General features: G+C 27.8%; 1 protein-coding gene across 4 annotated transcripts in view; it reads left to right on the top strand.

Annotated features, from left to right (window-relative positions):
* LOC111626639 (Ca(2+)/calmodulin-responsive adenylate cyclase-like) overlaps window positions 1–17,862 on the top strand; it is a 67,827-nt gene extending 49,965 nt beyond the window's left edge. For 3 of the 4 annotated variants that reach the window (XM_023370086.1, XM_023370087.1, XM_023370088.1), the window contains 6 exons: window positions 973–1,092; window positions 5,927–6,073; window positions 6,454–6,552; window positions 13,672–13,792; window positions 14,049–14,173; window positions 14,245–17,862. In XM_023370086.1, coding sequence (XP_023225854.1) covers window positions 973–1,092; window positions 5,927–6,073; window positions 6,454–6,552; window positions 13,672–13,792; window positions 14,049–14,173; window positions 14,245–16,611 — 2,979 coding nt within the window. In that variant the 3' untranslated portion in view covers window positions 16,612–17,862. The remainder of the gene's footprint in view (window positions 1–972; window positions 1,093–5,926; window positions 6,074–6,453; window positions 6,553–13,671; window positions 13,793–14,048; window positions 14,174–14,244) is intronic. The other variant, XM_023370084.1, reaches the window with a different exon arrangement.
* Window positions 17,863–19,306: the final 1,444 nt, after the last annotated feature.

The raw sequence follows: 19,306 nt of genomic DNA, 5'->3' as shown, positions 1-19,306 counted from the left end.
AAATTTTAAGAACTAATATTGAATTAGAAAAACAAGATTTTAGTGAAACAACCTTTTGTAAGCCACATATAAAAAGTCCATTGAATATTAACCCTAAATCACAAAGCATAAATCAATAGTATTGGAACACAAAGTTTTGTAAATTTTACACTTGTTTATATTACTAATTTATTTTCAGCAATTAACACATTGATTTGCATAATGTTCCTTGTTTTATATGTGGTTGCGCTAGCTGCAATATGTAGTAGTAAAATAGTTCAGTTTTTTCAAATGGTAGATGTGACAAATTGTTGTTTTGTTTCCAGATGTTGGATTCTCTCTGTGAATGGCAAGATTTTTTTGTAAAAAATTTTCTAAGAAAAGGTGAAAGTGTGGCTGCAATATGTGATTGTAACCTCTTCTTCATCCATGGTTTGGTTAGCTCTTTATTTACATGGATGAAGAAATCATCTCTCTTCATTTTCTTTGCATGTCTAACAGGCGACTGAATAAAATGAATATTTCTGCTTGGAATGTGGCAAGATGATTGACTAACAGGTTGCACAGAGCAGCAATAATTATTTTTTTCTCTAATAATTATTTTTGGAGGAATAAGTATATATGCATTTTCTGAAGCAGAGGATAAAACTAAACAATAAAAAACAAATCTACATCAAATTATACCATATAAAGACAAAATTCACATACAAACAAAATATAAACATCACTATCCTTATTCAAGGCACCACACATAGTCACAAAGCTTCATAAAATTGTTGAATAGATACTTTGCTTGAATATGAAAATTTTAAAATTAAATTAATAGATTTTATAAAAATTTTGATTAACTTTATGTATTCTCACAAATATACTTTTAATTTTATATAGTGTTATTTGAAAAACATAATAAGAATTTTAAAACTTAATAATAAAAAGAGGTTTAAATATATTTAATAGTTTAATTATGCAATATTTTATTTGTATCTTTATTAGGCTTTGGAAGAGAAACATGAAATGCATGAATTACAGAATAGTAACCGAAGAATTTTATTTAATTTACTTCCAGCTCATGTTGCTGCACATTTCCTAGATCATCAATTTCTTAGTAATATGGTAAGTTCACTAGAAATATGTGCGATACAGGATAATACAAAAATGAATTAACCAAGATACAAGTACCCTATATTTTAAAATCAGATAAAATAGTTTTCAAGTAGTTGTGTGTTGTTATTCAATGATTCAGTTACTTCCAATGAAATGATTGAATCATATATAATAATATACAATAAAAATAGAATTTTATTGTATATAATAATATACAATAAAATTCTAAACATATTTTAATCATTCTTAAAATATATTTCAGTTAACTAACTTTTGGTCATGTAAATATGATATTAATTAAAAGTCTTACATTACTTTTATACATTATAAAAGATTCATATATCAAAATTCTACTATTTATTTAGATTATAAATGTAAGAAATAACCTGATTTTAAACTAATTAAACTATATTTTTAATGACAAATAAACATTTCAAAATTATCTGCTGTAGAGTTTCAATTAACTAAGACTTGTCTAACTGAGGTTCAACATTACTTGAGACATATTATGAGCAGGAAGAGAGAGATATTTTGTCAACAAAAATAAGAAAACGTAGTGCAGTATACTTCATTAAACAAATCTTGGCTGGATGTTGTGCAATACTCAAAATAGGCTTTAGAACTTTTAAAGAATTTTTACTCTGGTTACTCGTTACCAAAGTATGAATTTTAAAATAGATTAAAGAAATATCACTGTAGATACAGTTAATAAAATTTAAAATATTTTATTGTATAATTAAAGTCATTAATCTATTCTAAAATAGAATACATGTACAAGGTAATGAATTCAAATTTCATTTAATAATTTATCAAAAATTTTGTGTTATGCAATCTCCTGTCCACACTACATTGGATAATCAGGACTTTACTGTAATTCCAGTATCTTCGTTACAAACAGGTCCTGCTAACTATTTGGAAAGCTTGTGTAAAATAAACAAAATTGGATCTGTAGTGAATCTTCTGTTATAATTTAAATTATAATTTGTTTTATATTATTATTACAAAAAATAAATAAATAATGTTGAAAATATTTAAAAATTAACCATTATATAAAATTTACTTATAAAAAATAAGTAATTCTTATAATTTGTTACATTTTAATAAGATTTTTTAACATTGATCAGTTTTTATGTATTTTCAAACTATTATTGTTATCAAAAATATATCTAATAATCCAAACTATAATGGTGATTTGTCATGTATTACATATTTCCTTAAGATTAAAGAATGTTCTTTATCGACAAAATATTATCTATTTCCAAAAATAACAAACTTTCAGAATTTATTTTACTGCAGTAATTTTAGTTTATAGTTTATGAATCTTATGTTCATCTTATTTTTTACTTTTAACACTTTAAATTAAATAAGATTAAATTTTTGACATCCCCCAGTAGATATACTAATGATTCATATTCTTACAAGCTTCAACCTAACTTTTATTTTTATAAAATTAATTAATATATGTGTGTGTCAGAGGCAATATTCTCATAAAGTTATATGACAACAATTCAGTGTATTATCTATTTACTATTTATTACTAAAATGTAAATTTACAAAAAGTGTTTTTATAAATATTTCTTGTGCAGTTTTTGCTTAGTTGAAATCCAATTTAATTTTTTCTGGTACCTTTTCTCCAGGTTGCGTGCAAGAATTTAATGGAAACAGCCTTCTGTTTGTGCGGTCAGGTTCTGTTCGAATATTTGATTCTCCACTTTAATCAATTTATCCAGGTTAGAGAAATCCTGTTCGAGAAATTTGAATGAAGTCAATCAGCTGTGTGAATTTGATATATACAAAGCTTAAAGTCAAACATCATTGTTCTAACGGTCCAATTTGGAAGTCGGTTTAGTTCATTACCTGAAGTAGGCCTCAGTGAAGGCCAAAAACATTTGGAAGTTACGTTAAAGTTCAATTACTGGTTAAAAAAGGTTTTGTTTGTGATTGTTTATTTCTCACTCCAGTATTTTTGAGAAGAAGACTATTATTATATATGCAAGCTAGGCCAGCTAAACTTTACAAAAAGCTAGTGCTAGCCCTAACAAGGACTATAGCTAAACTTAAATTCCTTTTGGAATGCCAGAAGAATGATGTATTTCCTATGTCTATTCATCAGATACACCTCCCCAAGAGTTGTGAATTAATTTTACCGAGGATCAGGGTTTTATGTTTAAGAAAGGCCATTAGATCATTGAGAAAAATCATCTATTCTAACCTTGATAAATCAATTAAAGTGGAGAATCAAATATTCGAACAGAATCCGACTTCATTTGAGGAGGCGAACAGAAGGATTGCCTGTTTCCATGAAATTCTTGCATGCAACTTGGAGAAAAGGTACCGGAAAAAATTAAATTAGATTTCTACTAAGCAAAAACCACACAAGAAAATATTGCCTGCCACACCGTTAATTATAAATATTTTACATTTTTGAAGATTAATTTTATTCTTTTCTTGAATTTCTTTACAGTAATTAATAATTTTTGAAAAGTTCATTTCTAGACATTCTGTTAATCAATTTTCTATAAATAAAATATTAAATTTTCATTTCTTTAAAAAAATATCTAAAAACTCTAACATGTAAAAAGTCTTAAAAATGTTTTTTTTTTTAATTAAAATTTAAAAAATTTATAAGACAAACCAGAAAAATAAATTTAACACCAGGAACCCATTAGGAAACTTCATCAAAGTCAAAACTTTCTTCAAAGCTACTTGGCTATTTCTGAAAATGTCTCAGTGTTCAAATAAATCCTTAATACATTCCAAAATGCTTCTTTGAAATAAAAATTTAGAAGCATTTGTATTTATTACTTTTTTCATTTTTGACACTTTCTGTTTTGTAGATACTAATGGGGCCTTTTTTCCATGCATGTCATGGATTAATTTGGACAGACCCATAATGGGGAATTAAGTTATGAGGGGATAGGACCTGACAAGTCACCCACAAAAAATTCCTGCAGTTGGTAATCTGGATTGGATCCTGGGTCCCTCACAGCAGTAGAATGATGCCTTAACCATTTAAGCTATCTAGGCATCAATATTAATTATTTAAGAGATAAAAGTTTTAAGTAAACAAGGATATTTAAATAAAAGAGAGATTTAAGGTCTAAAACAACAGTGCCGGCCCAAGGCAAGTTTTAGGATGGAGCAAGATCCCATTATGGTGCCCCCTTAGTTGCCCCTAATTTATACCTTTTAATTTTCTCTACCACTGAGGTGCCCCCTAGGACTTAGCGCCTGGAGCGGCTGCTCTGTTCGCCCTATGGTAGGGCCGGCTCTGTAAAGCAAGTCCCTCAAAAGTATTAAGAGCCAAGGTCAAGATAGCCAATGGGATCCCTTTGCCTGTTTGAGTCAAGAATAATAAAAAAATGCATTAATACATTGACTGCCAATTATGAGTTAAATATGTATACAGATTATTCAATGAAACTTGTGTAGTTATTTTTTTGGAAGCCACATTCAACAAGAAGTAGCCTTTCATATAGCAATGTGCATTTTGGGCATCTTTTGCTCCTCTTCAGTCCAATTTCTTAAGTCCATTTAATATTTAATATAGAATTTTATAACATTCAAATTCTTTTCATACATTATAGTTTACAGTATTATTATTTCTGTCTTTTTCTTTTTTGTTTTTTTACTAAGACATTTAAACCAAAACAGTTTAAAAAGTTTATATATATAAATTTATTTTTAATTAACAATTGCACTATGCTACCATTAAATCTTTTTTCCTCTTGCAGTGGAAATGTAGTTACAAACACATATTCTTACATAGGTGCAATGAACATAGTTTTAAGAAATAATTTTATTTCCTGTTACTTTTGAGGATGATATTTTTTTATAAATGCACATACATAAATCTAGCTAACAAATTCCATTACAAGTAAGTTGTCCAAAGGAAAGTTAATCATCTACATTACATCTCTTTTTATCATTTTTTAAAATGTAATTAAAATTTAATTTTATAAAAATGTATTTGTATTGATGCATTTTTATAAAATATATGTTTTATTTTAAAAATAAAAATATTAATGCAAACATTTTAAAAATCTGTTTAATGTGTATTGCAAAAGAAAAAAGTACATGTGAGATTTGCTGTTATCAACATAGGATGTAAGAGAACTGATAAAAGAATCAACATAAACATATTAACTTAGTGGTAGTATATTATTTTTTCAGCAATGGAAAATGATTAAGGCCTTTTACTCATGCAGGGCAGAACTTCTTAGTAGATGCAAGCATGCAGCATGTCTTACTTTTTTATTAGTGAAGAAGAAAAAATAGAATCAAGAACAAGTTTACCACACGCTTGGAATAAACCAGCAACTTTAAAAAAGGAATACAATCAAGCAAAACACCTTATCCATATTTTTGATACAAGAAAAAGATGTAGGAAAACAAACACATATTCCCAACTGATACAAATATAGTATACTGATAGAAAACTCTTTAGATATTATCTGCTCAATGAAGAGTGCATTGCCCAGAAATGCCATGGCTATTTGTTCTCCAAATGTCATTATCAGAGACAGTGACAGACATTATTGTTTATTGGAAATAAAATGTCCATTAAAACTTAGGAATGCTTTTATAATTAATAAAGATGAACAAATAAAACTAAAGCCTTCATAATTACAGTACATAATTACTTATAATAATATAAAATTTAGATTAAAGAAACATTTTAAAATATATTTTTTAGTTTGTTCTCCAAGCTATTTAAGCTGGAGAACAAACTAATTTTGTTTAAGCTGTTAACTCTAGAATATATCATTATAATGAATTATATTTAAAAAAAATTTATTTACAGTAATATCCAGGATTGATTTTTTTTAACCATTTTAAATAGGAACTTTATTATCAATCCTATTCAAAAGTTGGAGTTATGTTTGCATCTATACCAAATTTTCATGAATTTTATATGGAATTAGACGGAAATAATCAAGGAGTAGAATGTCTTCGGCTCCTTAATGAGATTATAGCAGACTTTGACGAGGTAATAAATATTTTTAATGACTAATAAAATGGTGTAGTTGTAACAATAAAAATATGCAATTTAAATATTGTAATATTAAATAATTTAATTACTATAAATAAATATTCTTAATATATAATTACTTTTCTCTATTATTCAACAATTAGACATTAAAATTCATTTTTAAAATAAAACTTTAATTTTTATACATATTTAAAATATTTATAAAGTTTAACTATTCTGAATAATTAATTAATTAAAAAATAATTTTATAATTTTTCTTATTCTGTAAGTTATTGTTATGAGATTTTTCATTTATTATTGTAACTATATTTTAAAATTGTTAAAATTGAAACTTTATTAACAATTACATAACATTAACGGTTTTGTAATATATTTAGCTTTTAGATGATAAAAGATTTCATGGAGTTGATAAAATAAAGACAGTTGGTAGTACTTATATGGCAGCAATGGGTTTAATGCCTGATGTAAGAATACCGGTAAGACAATATTATTTTTCTATCTTCTGCAATAATATATTTATAAAATATTCTTACATTTGCTAGCAATTTGCATATTTAATACTATTTTCAGATATATAAATAAATATATATGTTTTTTCTTGCATAAAGAAAGTATACATGTACTTTTTATACTTAATATAAGGAAGAAGTTTCTTATGTGTGACATAAGAAACAGCATAGGCACATAATGTTCCTGAAAGTAGTGTTTATTTATCTTCAACAGCATGAAGTAGTGACCTTATATCATATTTTAGAATGACATCAAACTCATTTGAAGAAGCCAAGAGAGTTTCTTGAAGTATAGGTTTGATGATGATCTAAAAAGTGTTTATATATGCTTCCTAGAACATAACATAAATAACAGAAATATTGTTGAACCCATTTATACATTTGTCAGTTGTACATTTTTCACAATTATACATTAAATATTTTCTGCATCAAACTTTCATTATAAAACACTTCAGTTATACATTTTTCATTTATATAATTTTGTACTTATATGTCACATTTTTTGGTATCCCACTGCACTTTTCCTCACTTATGCATTATTTACTTTCAAATGGAAAAATTTTAAATGCTTATTAAAAAAAATGAAAAAGTGAATTATGCTATAGAAAACACTTAGTTCACACTGACAGAAAGTTGCTAGCAAATGTAAGAAGTAGAGCAAATAATACACAACATATGACACCATTTCTGCCAAATTTTTTCCTTTAGTAAATCACTCTACCAATACAACACATTGAAAATTTTCACTTTTCATATTTTGTAGTGTGAACCACTTTCATTAAGTAAATAAAAATTTTTTTCTGGTTTCACATTCCTTTTCACTATTATATTTATTTAGTTTAGTTAAAACATTGCTTTTATAATTTAAAACTGTTTCATTACATATTTTAATTCACTTTAAATTACAATTTATTATATTCAAAACTATGATGAATGATTTAACAAATTTATAATATTACAAAAGTAAATTTAAAATTTATAAATGAAAGGAAATATCAGAAAACTGCTGGATGATGGCTTTTTACTTTTTGCCTTTGTTTCAAAATAATTATTACAAAAACTCAAGAAAAATAAAATTTGTTTGGGAAGATGATGCAAAACTATTATTTTCTTTTAAAAATATTACAATTCATCAAAATTAATTTATACAAAACTTTTTATTGATGATTCATTCAATAATAAATGAATAGATTTGAAAGAATTACTTATTATATTGTAATTTATTTCTTAAGAAATAAAAAGTAAAAATTTTTTTCATAAAAAAAGAAATAAATTCAAATTAATAAAATTTTATTTATAAATTCTCAATAATTAAAAATTTATTGGGAGGTTTAGAATAAATTATCATATAAATTTGATATTGCATAACATTAATTAAGACAATATCCTAGTGACAATTTTTATCTCATTTAGCAGCAAAAATTAATTTATGACATAAGGTTAAAGATATTTGGCTAGATTAATTGCAGCATCAATATTATTATTTCTTGCTTAATTGTAATAATAACAATATATGAAATTTGGCACCATATTATAAATTAAGAGACAAAACTGATAAATTCAGGAACAAAATTTATTCTTTATTAAATAAGTTAAATGTTGTTTAATTTTATTTTTGTTTAAATTTATTCTAATTTCAACAAATAGTTCTATAATGTACGGTAGTTATATATTATTTGTTTGCAATTTTCTGCAAGCTGAGGATGGTCATAAGATGACTGGAAACATAAGAAATAAAATTTATTTTTTATTAGATAGAATTTAACACTTTTATATTAATATTAACAACTTTAAAAAACTTTTGAGACTATATAATTTCTATTAATAATTCCAAGGAAAACAATTTCAAGCTGTCTTCAAGGACTCAAAAATATTTAACTATTTAGTTCATTAGAGATCGTCATTTCTATCTTCAGATCGTAAATAATGAAAACAAAAACAAAATAGATAAAATTTACATCTGTAAAATAATCCAGTAAATTGTCTTGTATAAAAATCCTCAATCATGTACTGTGGCAATTTTCACATTGTTCACATACTAAGATATGTATTTAATTATTAATAGAAAGGCAAATATTTACATTGCTTAATCAAGTGTCTGCAACCAAGTCTTAGTCCATTTTTTTATTTATTGAGGTATAAACAAGAAAGGAAAATAAATAAAAAGGTTGTATCATTATTTGTTAAATAATGAATAAAACCTTTCTTTTGTTCATGGAACTGTAAATCAATCATAGATGTATTGTCATCACATCAAAAAATAAGCTTTCAGTTAACAAGCAAACTAAAGGCTTATTTTTGATGTGAAAGCAATATACACTATAAAAAGTGCGATCAAGAAGTTTGGGATCTGGATCATGGAGGGTGTTAGAATTAACATCAGAATCTTTGCTATGATGAGGAGGTGCTGTAATCTTCCTGCTGGAGACTGCTCGAGTTTTGTAGTGATTCATCTATTAGTATTCAAGTAACAGTTGATTAACAACTGCATGGTTTTTTTGCTATTTTTTGGTTTTAAAATGTGTGACATTAAAGAACAAAGAACCTGCATTAAATTTTATTGGAAACTTCAAAAAAGTAGTGCAGAAACATTTTAAATGCTACAATCTTTGCATATGATACCTTGTCTTATTCAAAGGTATTATAAGATTTAATTATAATTCAAAAGTATTATAAGATTTAAAAATTGCCAAACACTAGATGATTTAAGAACAGGATGACCTTCAATAACCATCATAGACAAAAGTAAAGGAATACATCATTGACATTATTCTGTAGTATCCCAATTCATGCAGCATTAATTGGCACAAATGAATAAAGATATTTCAAGTCCTATGCTAGAACTAGCATTTGAAGTTTTTAATTAAATTAACATAATTATTTTATCAATGTAGAACTAATGTTTATTTTGTTTTATTTACAATTAATGACTGCAAATGATAACAGTCAAAGAGAAAATAAACTGCATCCTTTAACTTGCAAAATTAAAGTCAATAACAGTCATTAGAAGAAACTATACTGTTATTAACTTTAATTCAAAAGTCAACAGATGCAGTTTAATTTCTCTTTGATTGTTACCATTTGGAGTCATTAATAGGATTTGTAATAAAACAAAATAAAATAGTTCTACACTGATAAAATTATTATGTTAATAACTTTAAAAGTTAGGCTTTCAGATGTTATTTATTGCCTAGTTTTAACATTTGTACATTTTTAGTTATTGAAGAATAAAACTGCAGGACCACCATGTGTTCAGCTTATAAAAGTTTCTTCAATACATAATTTAACTAATTTTTTGCATATCATTAATAATTATTCTATCATATCATAATCTTTTATGTCAATAATTATGCATTGAATATTAAAAAATTCTTATGTTTATTATATTAATACATTAATTACAAAGTTTAAATTATGTTTAAAATAAAAACAATTTATAATATTTAATAAATAATATATCATTATAAATTAGATATTATGAATTAAAACNATTATGCCAAGTAGTCAGATGTGAGGAGGATGTGGAGGAACACTTTCTTCACACATTCATACAGATACAGACTTTTTACACATTGCAGCAGGTCCCTTTTTATTGTTTTTTAATCACACTTTGTTAATTTCTATTTAAATTTTAATTTATACAATATTATTACAAATGCATTTGCATTAAATATGATAATTTAATACTACAAAATTCATTTTTCTGTTAATTAATTAAAATTTTCTGTAATTTAGAATAATTATAATTAATTCAAATTCAAAATCCAAATTTATTAGTAAAAGGCAACTGCCTGTTACAAAGGGAGTTCTACTCCTTGTCATTATCATTAGTATCATTACAAAATTAATTAACACTAAAAAACTTCTTAACATAATTATATAAATTATAAACATTTTTTTGGGTTGCACGATGGAACAACACATACATTTCTACCACCGATTCACATCCGCTAAAGTCTACAAGATCATATCTCTGTCTCAATTCTATGCTCTCCTTACATTCACAAATCAGATGAAATTTAGAAAGAGGCATAAGACACCTTGGACATAAATTGTTCTCATATATATATACTTTGTTGTCCATCACCAGTGTACTAACATTAAGTTGAAGCTGTATAAAAAGTCTCTTCACACAAAATGGAACGCTCGAAAATATATAACTATTATTACTCAGGTATAACAATATTGAACTATATTGGTTCAAAGATATTCGTAAGTGAGTGTCCTCTATATCTCGTGTTAATGAAATTTCTAGTACATTCCGGATTAGTTGCTGATACAACTCATCTCCAAGTTCTGGAGAAAAAATAAATGGTTCAATCGAGCTGCCATAACCATTAATTATTTTAGACAAGTCTGATATCCAATTCCTTTTCGAAAATCCATTAATGGAATTTTTATATAATTGGTTTAAAAGGTTAGATGTAATTTCACCACCATCTCTTACCTTAATTAATAGCTTTATGCATCTTTTGACAAAGAGCACCATGAAACTAAATCTACTTATCTCCAATCTAAGTATACTACCTGGAGTTTTATAATCTAACCAAAATAATCTGCGTATAAATTGAATAATAATTGTAATTATAAAATTTGTAATTTATGAAAATTATATTTAATATGAAGCTTTAAATATTTGTCTTCCTATTGTTCTTAATAATGATTTATAAAAGAATATATATATATAATGGTGTTGAAAATCTAGACTAATTAGGATCAGATCCCATCCACATTTTCAATTTGTTTATATTTTAAAATATACAGGTAAATTAGCATTTTGAGCTCTGTAAACTCCAAATATACTGTAAATCAAGTTTAGCTGTTCTAAGTTCAAGCCAGTATTTTATTAAGTAAATTATATTTTGAACCTTTGTAAGTATTCTTACAAAGATTCAAAATATAATTTACAGAATTGTTATATTTAATCAAAAAATACACTACTTATAATTTCAAAATTTAAAAAATGATAAATTCTGAATATTAGAACATTAACAAGGCAAGACTGAAAGAACATCAACAATGAAGTTACCTTTGAAAAGGATTAATATCCATTTTTCAAAGGCCAAATCCAGATTTTTGACACTTTACAGTATATATATCTTACAGTATAATTATATGCTTTTATGAAATGAGAAGGCAATTTCAAACACAAACACATTATTTATTATTTTAATTATTAAAATTTTCTTTACTTTAAGCCAAATTGTTTCAAATTTACGATAAAAATCAATACTTAAAAAGGAATACATCATTGACATTATTCTGTAGTATNGAGAAAAAACTTGATTAACTTTCATGAGTAGGTTTGTAATTCAGTTTTTAACATTCAACATCTTTGTGAATTTAATTATGAATTATATTAAAAACTGTAATTAGCTATATAATACATTTATATTAACTATATAATATACATATAATCATTAAACTGATTATATGTATATTATATAGTTAATATAATACATTTATATTAACTATATAATATACATATAATCATTAAACTGATTATATGTATATTATATAATACATTTATATTAACTATATAATATACATATAATCATTAAACTGATTAATAAATATAAGTACAGTGGTGCCTCGTATAACGTACTTAATCCATTCCAGGTGCACATCCGTTAAGTGAAAAGTCCGTTATACGAAACGCATTTTCCCATAGAAATACATGTTAAAACATAATTCGTTCTGCAGCATAAAATAACTGTACTGTACCATAATAAAAAAATTAAATTGGAGTAGTCACCAATTATGCCGGGTAGTTAGATGTGAAGAGGACATGGAGGAACACTGTCTTCACACATTCATACAAATACAGACTTTTTACACATTGCAGCAGGTCCCTTTTTATTGTTTTTTAATCAGAGTCAGATTCAGGAGAGGCTACCAGAGTTTGCAGGGTCAACTCCTCTTGTTCCATCCTTTGTTTTTTGGCACCTGGCTTCTTGAAAACATGTCCAAGGTGGTCTGTTTCTTTCTCTTTTTCAACACCTGTTGGAAATGACGGGCAAGGGTGTCATTGTAGAGATCATTGATCCTGTTGGCCTCAGCTGTGTTTGGATAATGAGTGTTTGTAAACTCCTGAACCTCTCCCCATTTGACAAGGAAGTCCATGTCAACTTTCACTCCTTCTGATGATTTATTGTTTTATTAAAATTGAAATCACCTTTGTTTTTTTAGAAGCCGTGATTTGCACAACACTTGAATAAATGTAAATACCCTGCACCGAGGTGATGTACACCTCGGTGCAGGGTATTTACATAAACAAGGGAGCAAGCCAAATCCCAACAGGAGCTCTGTACTTCAGATATACTAATAATATATTCTAATAATACTAATATATTATAAAAATATCAGATTGCCATTGGCAATGGCAAAAGAGTGGAAACATCATTTCCACTCTTTTGCCTTGTTCACAGAAAGTCCATTGTTCACCTCACGTAACGGCCAAACAGAAAGTCCATTGTTCGCAGTGTCCATTATTCAAGGCATATGTTATACGAGGCATCACTGTAGTTGGTTTTGAAAGTGTGTAGGAAGGAGTTGATAAATTGTATCTTTCACTATGCTCAAAATTATCATGTTGTTGGACTTTGAGAAAGTCAGTTGTATCAGATCTACGTCCAATTCACTGTCCATAAAATTTATTGTTTATTTCACTAAATAGGAAATCTGGATATGTTATCATCAGTGGTGGATCATAGCATCTAATATGGGAGTACTATACATGGCACACAATCCTAATTAAATTGTTTTAATTTTTTAAACTATTTTGATTGACTTTAGCTTAAAATTAACCAAAATCAGTGCCAATCAAAACATTGTATGAAATCAAAACAATTTTATTAGGATTGCATTAACATGCAATACTAATAAAATTGCATCCCATATTAGATGCCACTAACCTCAGGCACAGAAATTTTACATAGTTCTCATGTACAGAGATTTTGTTGCCACTCTGTATAAATTAAAATTATTGTATGAGAGGAAAAGTTATTTATTCAAGAAATACAGTATTCAATTTTTAAAAAATGTATTGATATAAATGATAATTAATGTGAAATGTTTTTTTTTAAGGATGATAATGTGGAACTTGCAGCACATTATATGAGCACTTTAGTGGAATTAGTTTTGACCATGAAGGATCGATTGGCTGATATTAATGAGAACTCATACAATAATTTCATGCTGAGAGTTGGTAAGTTGACAATTTTTCTTATCCTACAGCATTTTATAACAAATTTATAGATATGAAAAAGAGAAAAAACTTGATTAACTTTCATGAGTAGGTTTGTAATTCAGTTTTTAACATTCAACATCTTTGTGAATTTAATTATGAATTATATTAAAAACTGTAATTAGCTATATAATACATTTATATTAACTATATAATATACATATAATCATTAAACTGATTAATAAATATAAGTAAATTTATCTTAATTTTTATACAGGGCTTAATATTGGTCCAGTTGTTGCTGGTGTCATTGGAGCGCGCAAACCTCAATATGATATTTGGGGAAATACTGTTAATGTGGCAAGTCGTATGGATAGTACAGGATTACCCAGTCATATTCAAGTAATAATTTAATTTTTTATTCAAAATTATATATTTATATAATAGTATTTTAAAATTATTGTTATTTATAGGTTACAGAAGAAGTATATATTTTGCTCAAGGATTATCCTTATGTTTTTCACTGTAGAGGTAAAGTAAAAGTGAAGGGGAAAGGTGAAATGACTACATATTTTCTCACAGATAGAAAAAATGGTCAGCAAACTGGGCCTTATAATGAGAATCGTAAGTTACCTGAAGTGCCTGGTTCTTCTGCAGGAGGTGTACCAGGTGGTGTGCCAACTCCTCTTAGTTTAATAGGACCAAATGCTAGAAGAAATAGTAGTGGCTCTAGTCCGGCTCACAACAGTAAGCCTGAAGGTACCCAAAGTCCTCCTCAAAATCACAGTAGTTTATGGTACAAATCACCTCAAGATCAACCAGAAACACTATTAGAAGAAGACACTGGTTCTCAAAGTTCTATTGGAGGTCCATTATATACTCAACCAAAGCCTATTGTAGTAAATACTCCACCTAAAACTTATTCTCAATCTAGGCCTCGATCAATGAGACCGGAGGGAAGGGGCCAGTCTATATCCTCTAGCATTTCTTTCGATGAAGGCACTCCAGTTTCTTCCTCACAACAACCTTCTTTGAAACGAGAGACTCCTTGGGATAGTCTTCGCAAAATAACTAGTCTTGTGCCACCACCTGCTACTGATGATGATAAAAGTATTCCCAATTCCACACCTCCCAAAAGCTATGCAAATTCTAGATTACAGAGATTTTCAACTCCTCCTAGGAAAACATTTTCATTTCCTCCAGCGCCTCCACCAGAAAGTGATGAAGATATCCGTGTAAATAAACCAGAAAGATGTATTGACACAGAAGGTCCATCTTCAATGGATAGTTCTTCACTTAATCATTCTGTATCCAGTTCATCTTGTGATAGCTTTACCCACACAAATCTCATTACAGAACAACCAAATATTAGAGGTGAAACACCAACAGGTGTAAAGTGGGTTTATCCTGTTCATCAAGATTCTAGTATCGATGGTTCAGTCAACGACACTAGAATTGATATTCTATCATCATCAGGAGAAAGTGGTCCTCCCCTATATGGTAGATTAACTGTAGATAAACATTGTTTTCCTGAAGTTGGCACTTCTCCATCTCATTGTGCAACATCGATCCAGTTTCCCCCACCTCCTTCTGATAAAGATTTTCGAGCAAAACCCATTCTCCTGCTTTCTGTTAGACCATCCGACCCTTCAAAAAAATTTCCATCATATAGTGGTAGTTCAACTAACAGTAATTCCTCTACGCCATGTAGTGGTGCACCCAAGGAACCTTGGAGAAAGGTTGAACAGCATATGCAAAATACATCTCCTCTTGACACACGTAGTAGTAATTCTGATATTAGATATCTGCAGCAGCGTCAAAATTCAGCTGAAACAACATCGTCACTTATGACAACACCTGAAGATGATGCCCAGAATTTGAGTTTGGGTGAAGTAGCAGGACCATTACCAACAACTAGATGGATGCCTTTTAGTGGAAAGAAATATATGTTGGAAGAAACTGCTAAAGGAGAAGAGGAGGATACTAGAACGGCATTGCTGTATGGAGATTCTTGTTTGAGAGATATCTTTTATTCAGAACCAGCTGAAAATAAATGTGGAACTATACCTATTCAAGAAGAAAAAACAAAAGGAATTCCTCTTCAAGATTTAAAAAATGCAAAAAATGTGATTGATGAATTAAATGAATCAGAGTTAGGAAAGAAACCTATAGTTGAAACGGCAATAAGTGACAGAATTAACAACAATCCCATAGTTCTTAAATTTTCAGATCATGAAACCACCAAAGACCACGAGGGCAATGTCTGCTATCGACCCAGTGATAGTACTCAAAATGCCTACCAAAGAGTGCCTAACTATTTACCTACAGAGAGTAGGAAGGGTGCATTGAAAACGGAGTTTAGTGCAGATGATTCTGAATCAGATGATGATGGAAATGAAGAAGAAGAAACTTCAGATGAAATGCCATTAATAGCAGATCATCCCTATTCTGGTAATGATCCTGCTCTAGAAAATGTGTCTCTGATGAATGAACAAGGACTGACTGATGCAGAAGGAGCTCTCAGCGACCTAAACTCCATGTTCAATGATCCAGGACATGAAGCAGATATGGATGATACTAGTCTCTCTTCTCGTGCAAGCAGCCATGTATTTGACAGTGATCAACTACTTAGTATTGATTCACTAAACATTGTGTATGATTCTGAATATGACAATTATAAACCAGGCATGATTAGTGATGATGATATTTTTCACCCTGAGCCAATTAGTGACTTGGATTATTATGATGGTAGCAATCTACGATCAGTTACAGATAGCATCACCAAAAATTTTGGTCAAGGAAGAACTATCAGTGAAAATGATGATAGTGAGGAAGGTTGATCGAGGCCTTTTGTGTAAGAATATTTATATAGGTATGTATATTTAAGTAAATTTATAGACATTGACTCTATTCAGTGCATTGAAGTAGTGGTTTGCTTCTAGAAAATCATCTCGACTTTAGAAAGCATTTGTCATCAAAAATATCTAAACCGAGTAGATCTTCCATCATTATTTGCATTCATAGCAAATATATGATTGTAGACATATCAGAAAAGGACATTCTTTATTTTAATGCTTGATGGAAAAAAAATGAAATTCGTAATGAATTGCTTAATTTAAGGCTGATATTTATACATGACAGCCGTCATTGCAAGCAGTGCCTCTCCTTTGTTACTGATTGTTTGATTCTGTTAGAAAGAAAATAGCAAATTGCCTAAGAAAGTGAGGAAGAGAATGAGAAATGATCTAAGAGAAGCAATTAATGATCCTTTTGTTAGTAAAAGGGAATTTTAAAAATCTCCCATTATATTAAAAACCATTAACAGAATATAAGTTTTAACCATATAAAAGATAATCCTTTAGAGTGCCAGTTGACAAAATAAGTTATAGAATATCAAGTGTTTACGGGTATCTTGAGAAAAACACATTCAAAGTTTTTATTTATCCAGATTTACTATACAAGATAAAAAAATGCAGTATACAAGGCCCCATTAATTTTGTTTAAGATACAAGAGTAATGATAGGAATCATATTAAATACAAGTAATTAATTATAAATACAAATATATAAGAATGATTCTAATGCAAAGTGTAATAATGGGATGAAGTATTACAAAGAATGTATTGATTCTGATATATGGATAATCAGGATTAAAAATAAAACAAAGAAATTCTTCTAGGTAATCTTTTATTATAATTAAGAATTAATAATTGTATTTCCATATAAGACATAATTTGCAATGTGGTAATTTTGGCCTTAACTACATTATATATATTTTCAGAATTTTTATTCTTCCATGTGTTTTCTGTGTCACATTCTTAAGTGAATTTTTCACTTATAATCCAATGCATTTAAAAGGTCATTTATTGTTAAGAAAAATCCATTTATATATATATATATATATACTTTTCTTGTTGCTTGAATTTTCTGATGTTTTAATTGTAAGAAAGCAACCTATATAGATTTTTAAATATCTTTAAAAAATTTTAATAGAGGTTCTCCGAATTCAATTAGTAAAAGACAGTAATATAATTTAGAACCATAATTTTTTGATGTTGCAAAAAATAAATAATCAAATAAAATATCTAAAAATTTTATTAAAGAAAATTAAATAAAAATAATATAGAAGATAAGATTTTAAATATTTTTTGTCATGTATTTTTTTTAAACAAGATTTTAAAAAGTTTTCTTCATCTTTATATATGTATATATACATTTCCATCATTTATATCTATATACAAATAAAATTTTCTTATTTTACTATTAAAGATTTTTACAATGCTTACAATTCATGTAAAAAATCAAACCAAATTGAATAAATGTATTCTCTGAATTTCTAAAAACTTGATGTTTAGAAAAAATTTCTGGGAAGATGTTTTTTAATTCAAAGAATTCGGTAGAACCTCTATCATTTACATACAGTACAGTAAGCATTTCTTCCAGATCTTTATATATAAAATACAGTAAAAAATAAACAAACAAATAAACTTTACATCATTTCGCTAGTCTGATTGAGTTTAAAAACTTTTTAAAATGATGTTTTTTGTGTAATGGTGATTTTAAAATATATATATATATATATTTTGTTTTTTGAAACAAAGTAACAACAGTCTGCGAGATGAAAATGTGAATTTTTTAAAAGAGGGGCAGCTTTTAACAACAATCAGAATATTCGAATTGTTCGCTATTTTTACATGATTTTAGTGTAATAAAAAATATATATATATATAATATAAAAACAATTCAATATATTTCTCTTCTTTTTAATTGTTGTGTGTCAGACATGGAAAAAACTGTATAGAAAAGTAATTTAGACCATTGTTACTTTAGAAAACATATTGGTTTAGAGCAATAAACTAATGTATTGTTGTTATGTCTCAATTCTTGTCTTTTCTACTTTAACAAATGTTAAATGATAAAACAATAAAATCTCACAATTAACATATTGTGGTGGTTCATTACGGGACAGGTATACAATCCCATGAACGAAAAATTACAAACACAAAGATACAAAATTCAATTATCACACAGAAACTTTACTTTGAGAATCCCAACTTAACAAACTTTATGCCTCTTTTATACAGAAAAAAAAAGGAACAGGCTTGTCCTCCACTGTCAGCGGGGTTCATACATGTGACAACAAAAAAATACTTATATAATTAACTTATATCTATCTTATAACTAATGAAAAAAATAAGAACGTAGGACAGATGAATATGGAAACAAAAGGTAGGGAGAATAGAAATATCTGGGATTTCTTTTGGTATGTATATACACTGTTCGATGTATAGTGCCTCTTTGCTATCTTTTTCTCCAAGGTCTGTTCTGCTCTTCTCGATTATCAAAGAATTCTGCTCGTTCCTTGGACTCTTCGTTGTCCTCACGGCCCTTTTCTTTTGTTATTGTCTTTTTCCTTTCTTGCCGGTTCAGGTCACGAGCACTCCTTTCTCAATCTGCTCTCTTCAGAATCTCTCTCCAGAATGCTCTATTTTTGACTGGTCTTTTTCCCTGGCCCCACTCCCTCTCTTGTTCTTAT

This window comes from Centruroides sculpturatus, unplaced genomic scaffold, assembly GCF_000671375.1.
Source record: "Centruroides sculpturatus isolate CEXI.00-Female unplaced genomic scaffold, Cexi_2.0 scaffold399, whole genome shotgun sequence".
In the NCBI taxonomy this organism is placed as follows: domain Eukaryota; kingdom Metazoa; phylum Arthropoda; class Arachnida; order Scorpiones; family Buthidae; genus Centruroides; species Centruroides sculpturatus.
This window is presented reverse-complemented; position numbering and strand designations above follow the sequence as displayed.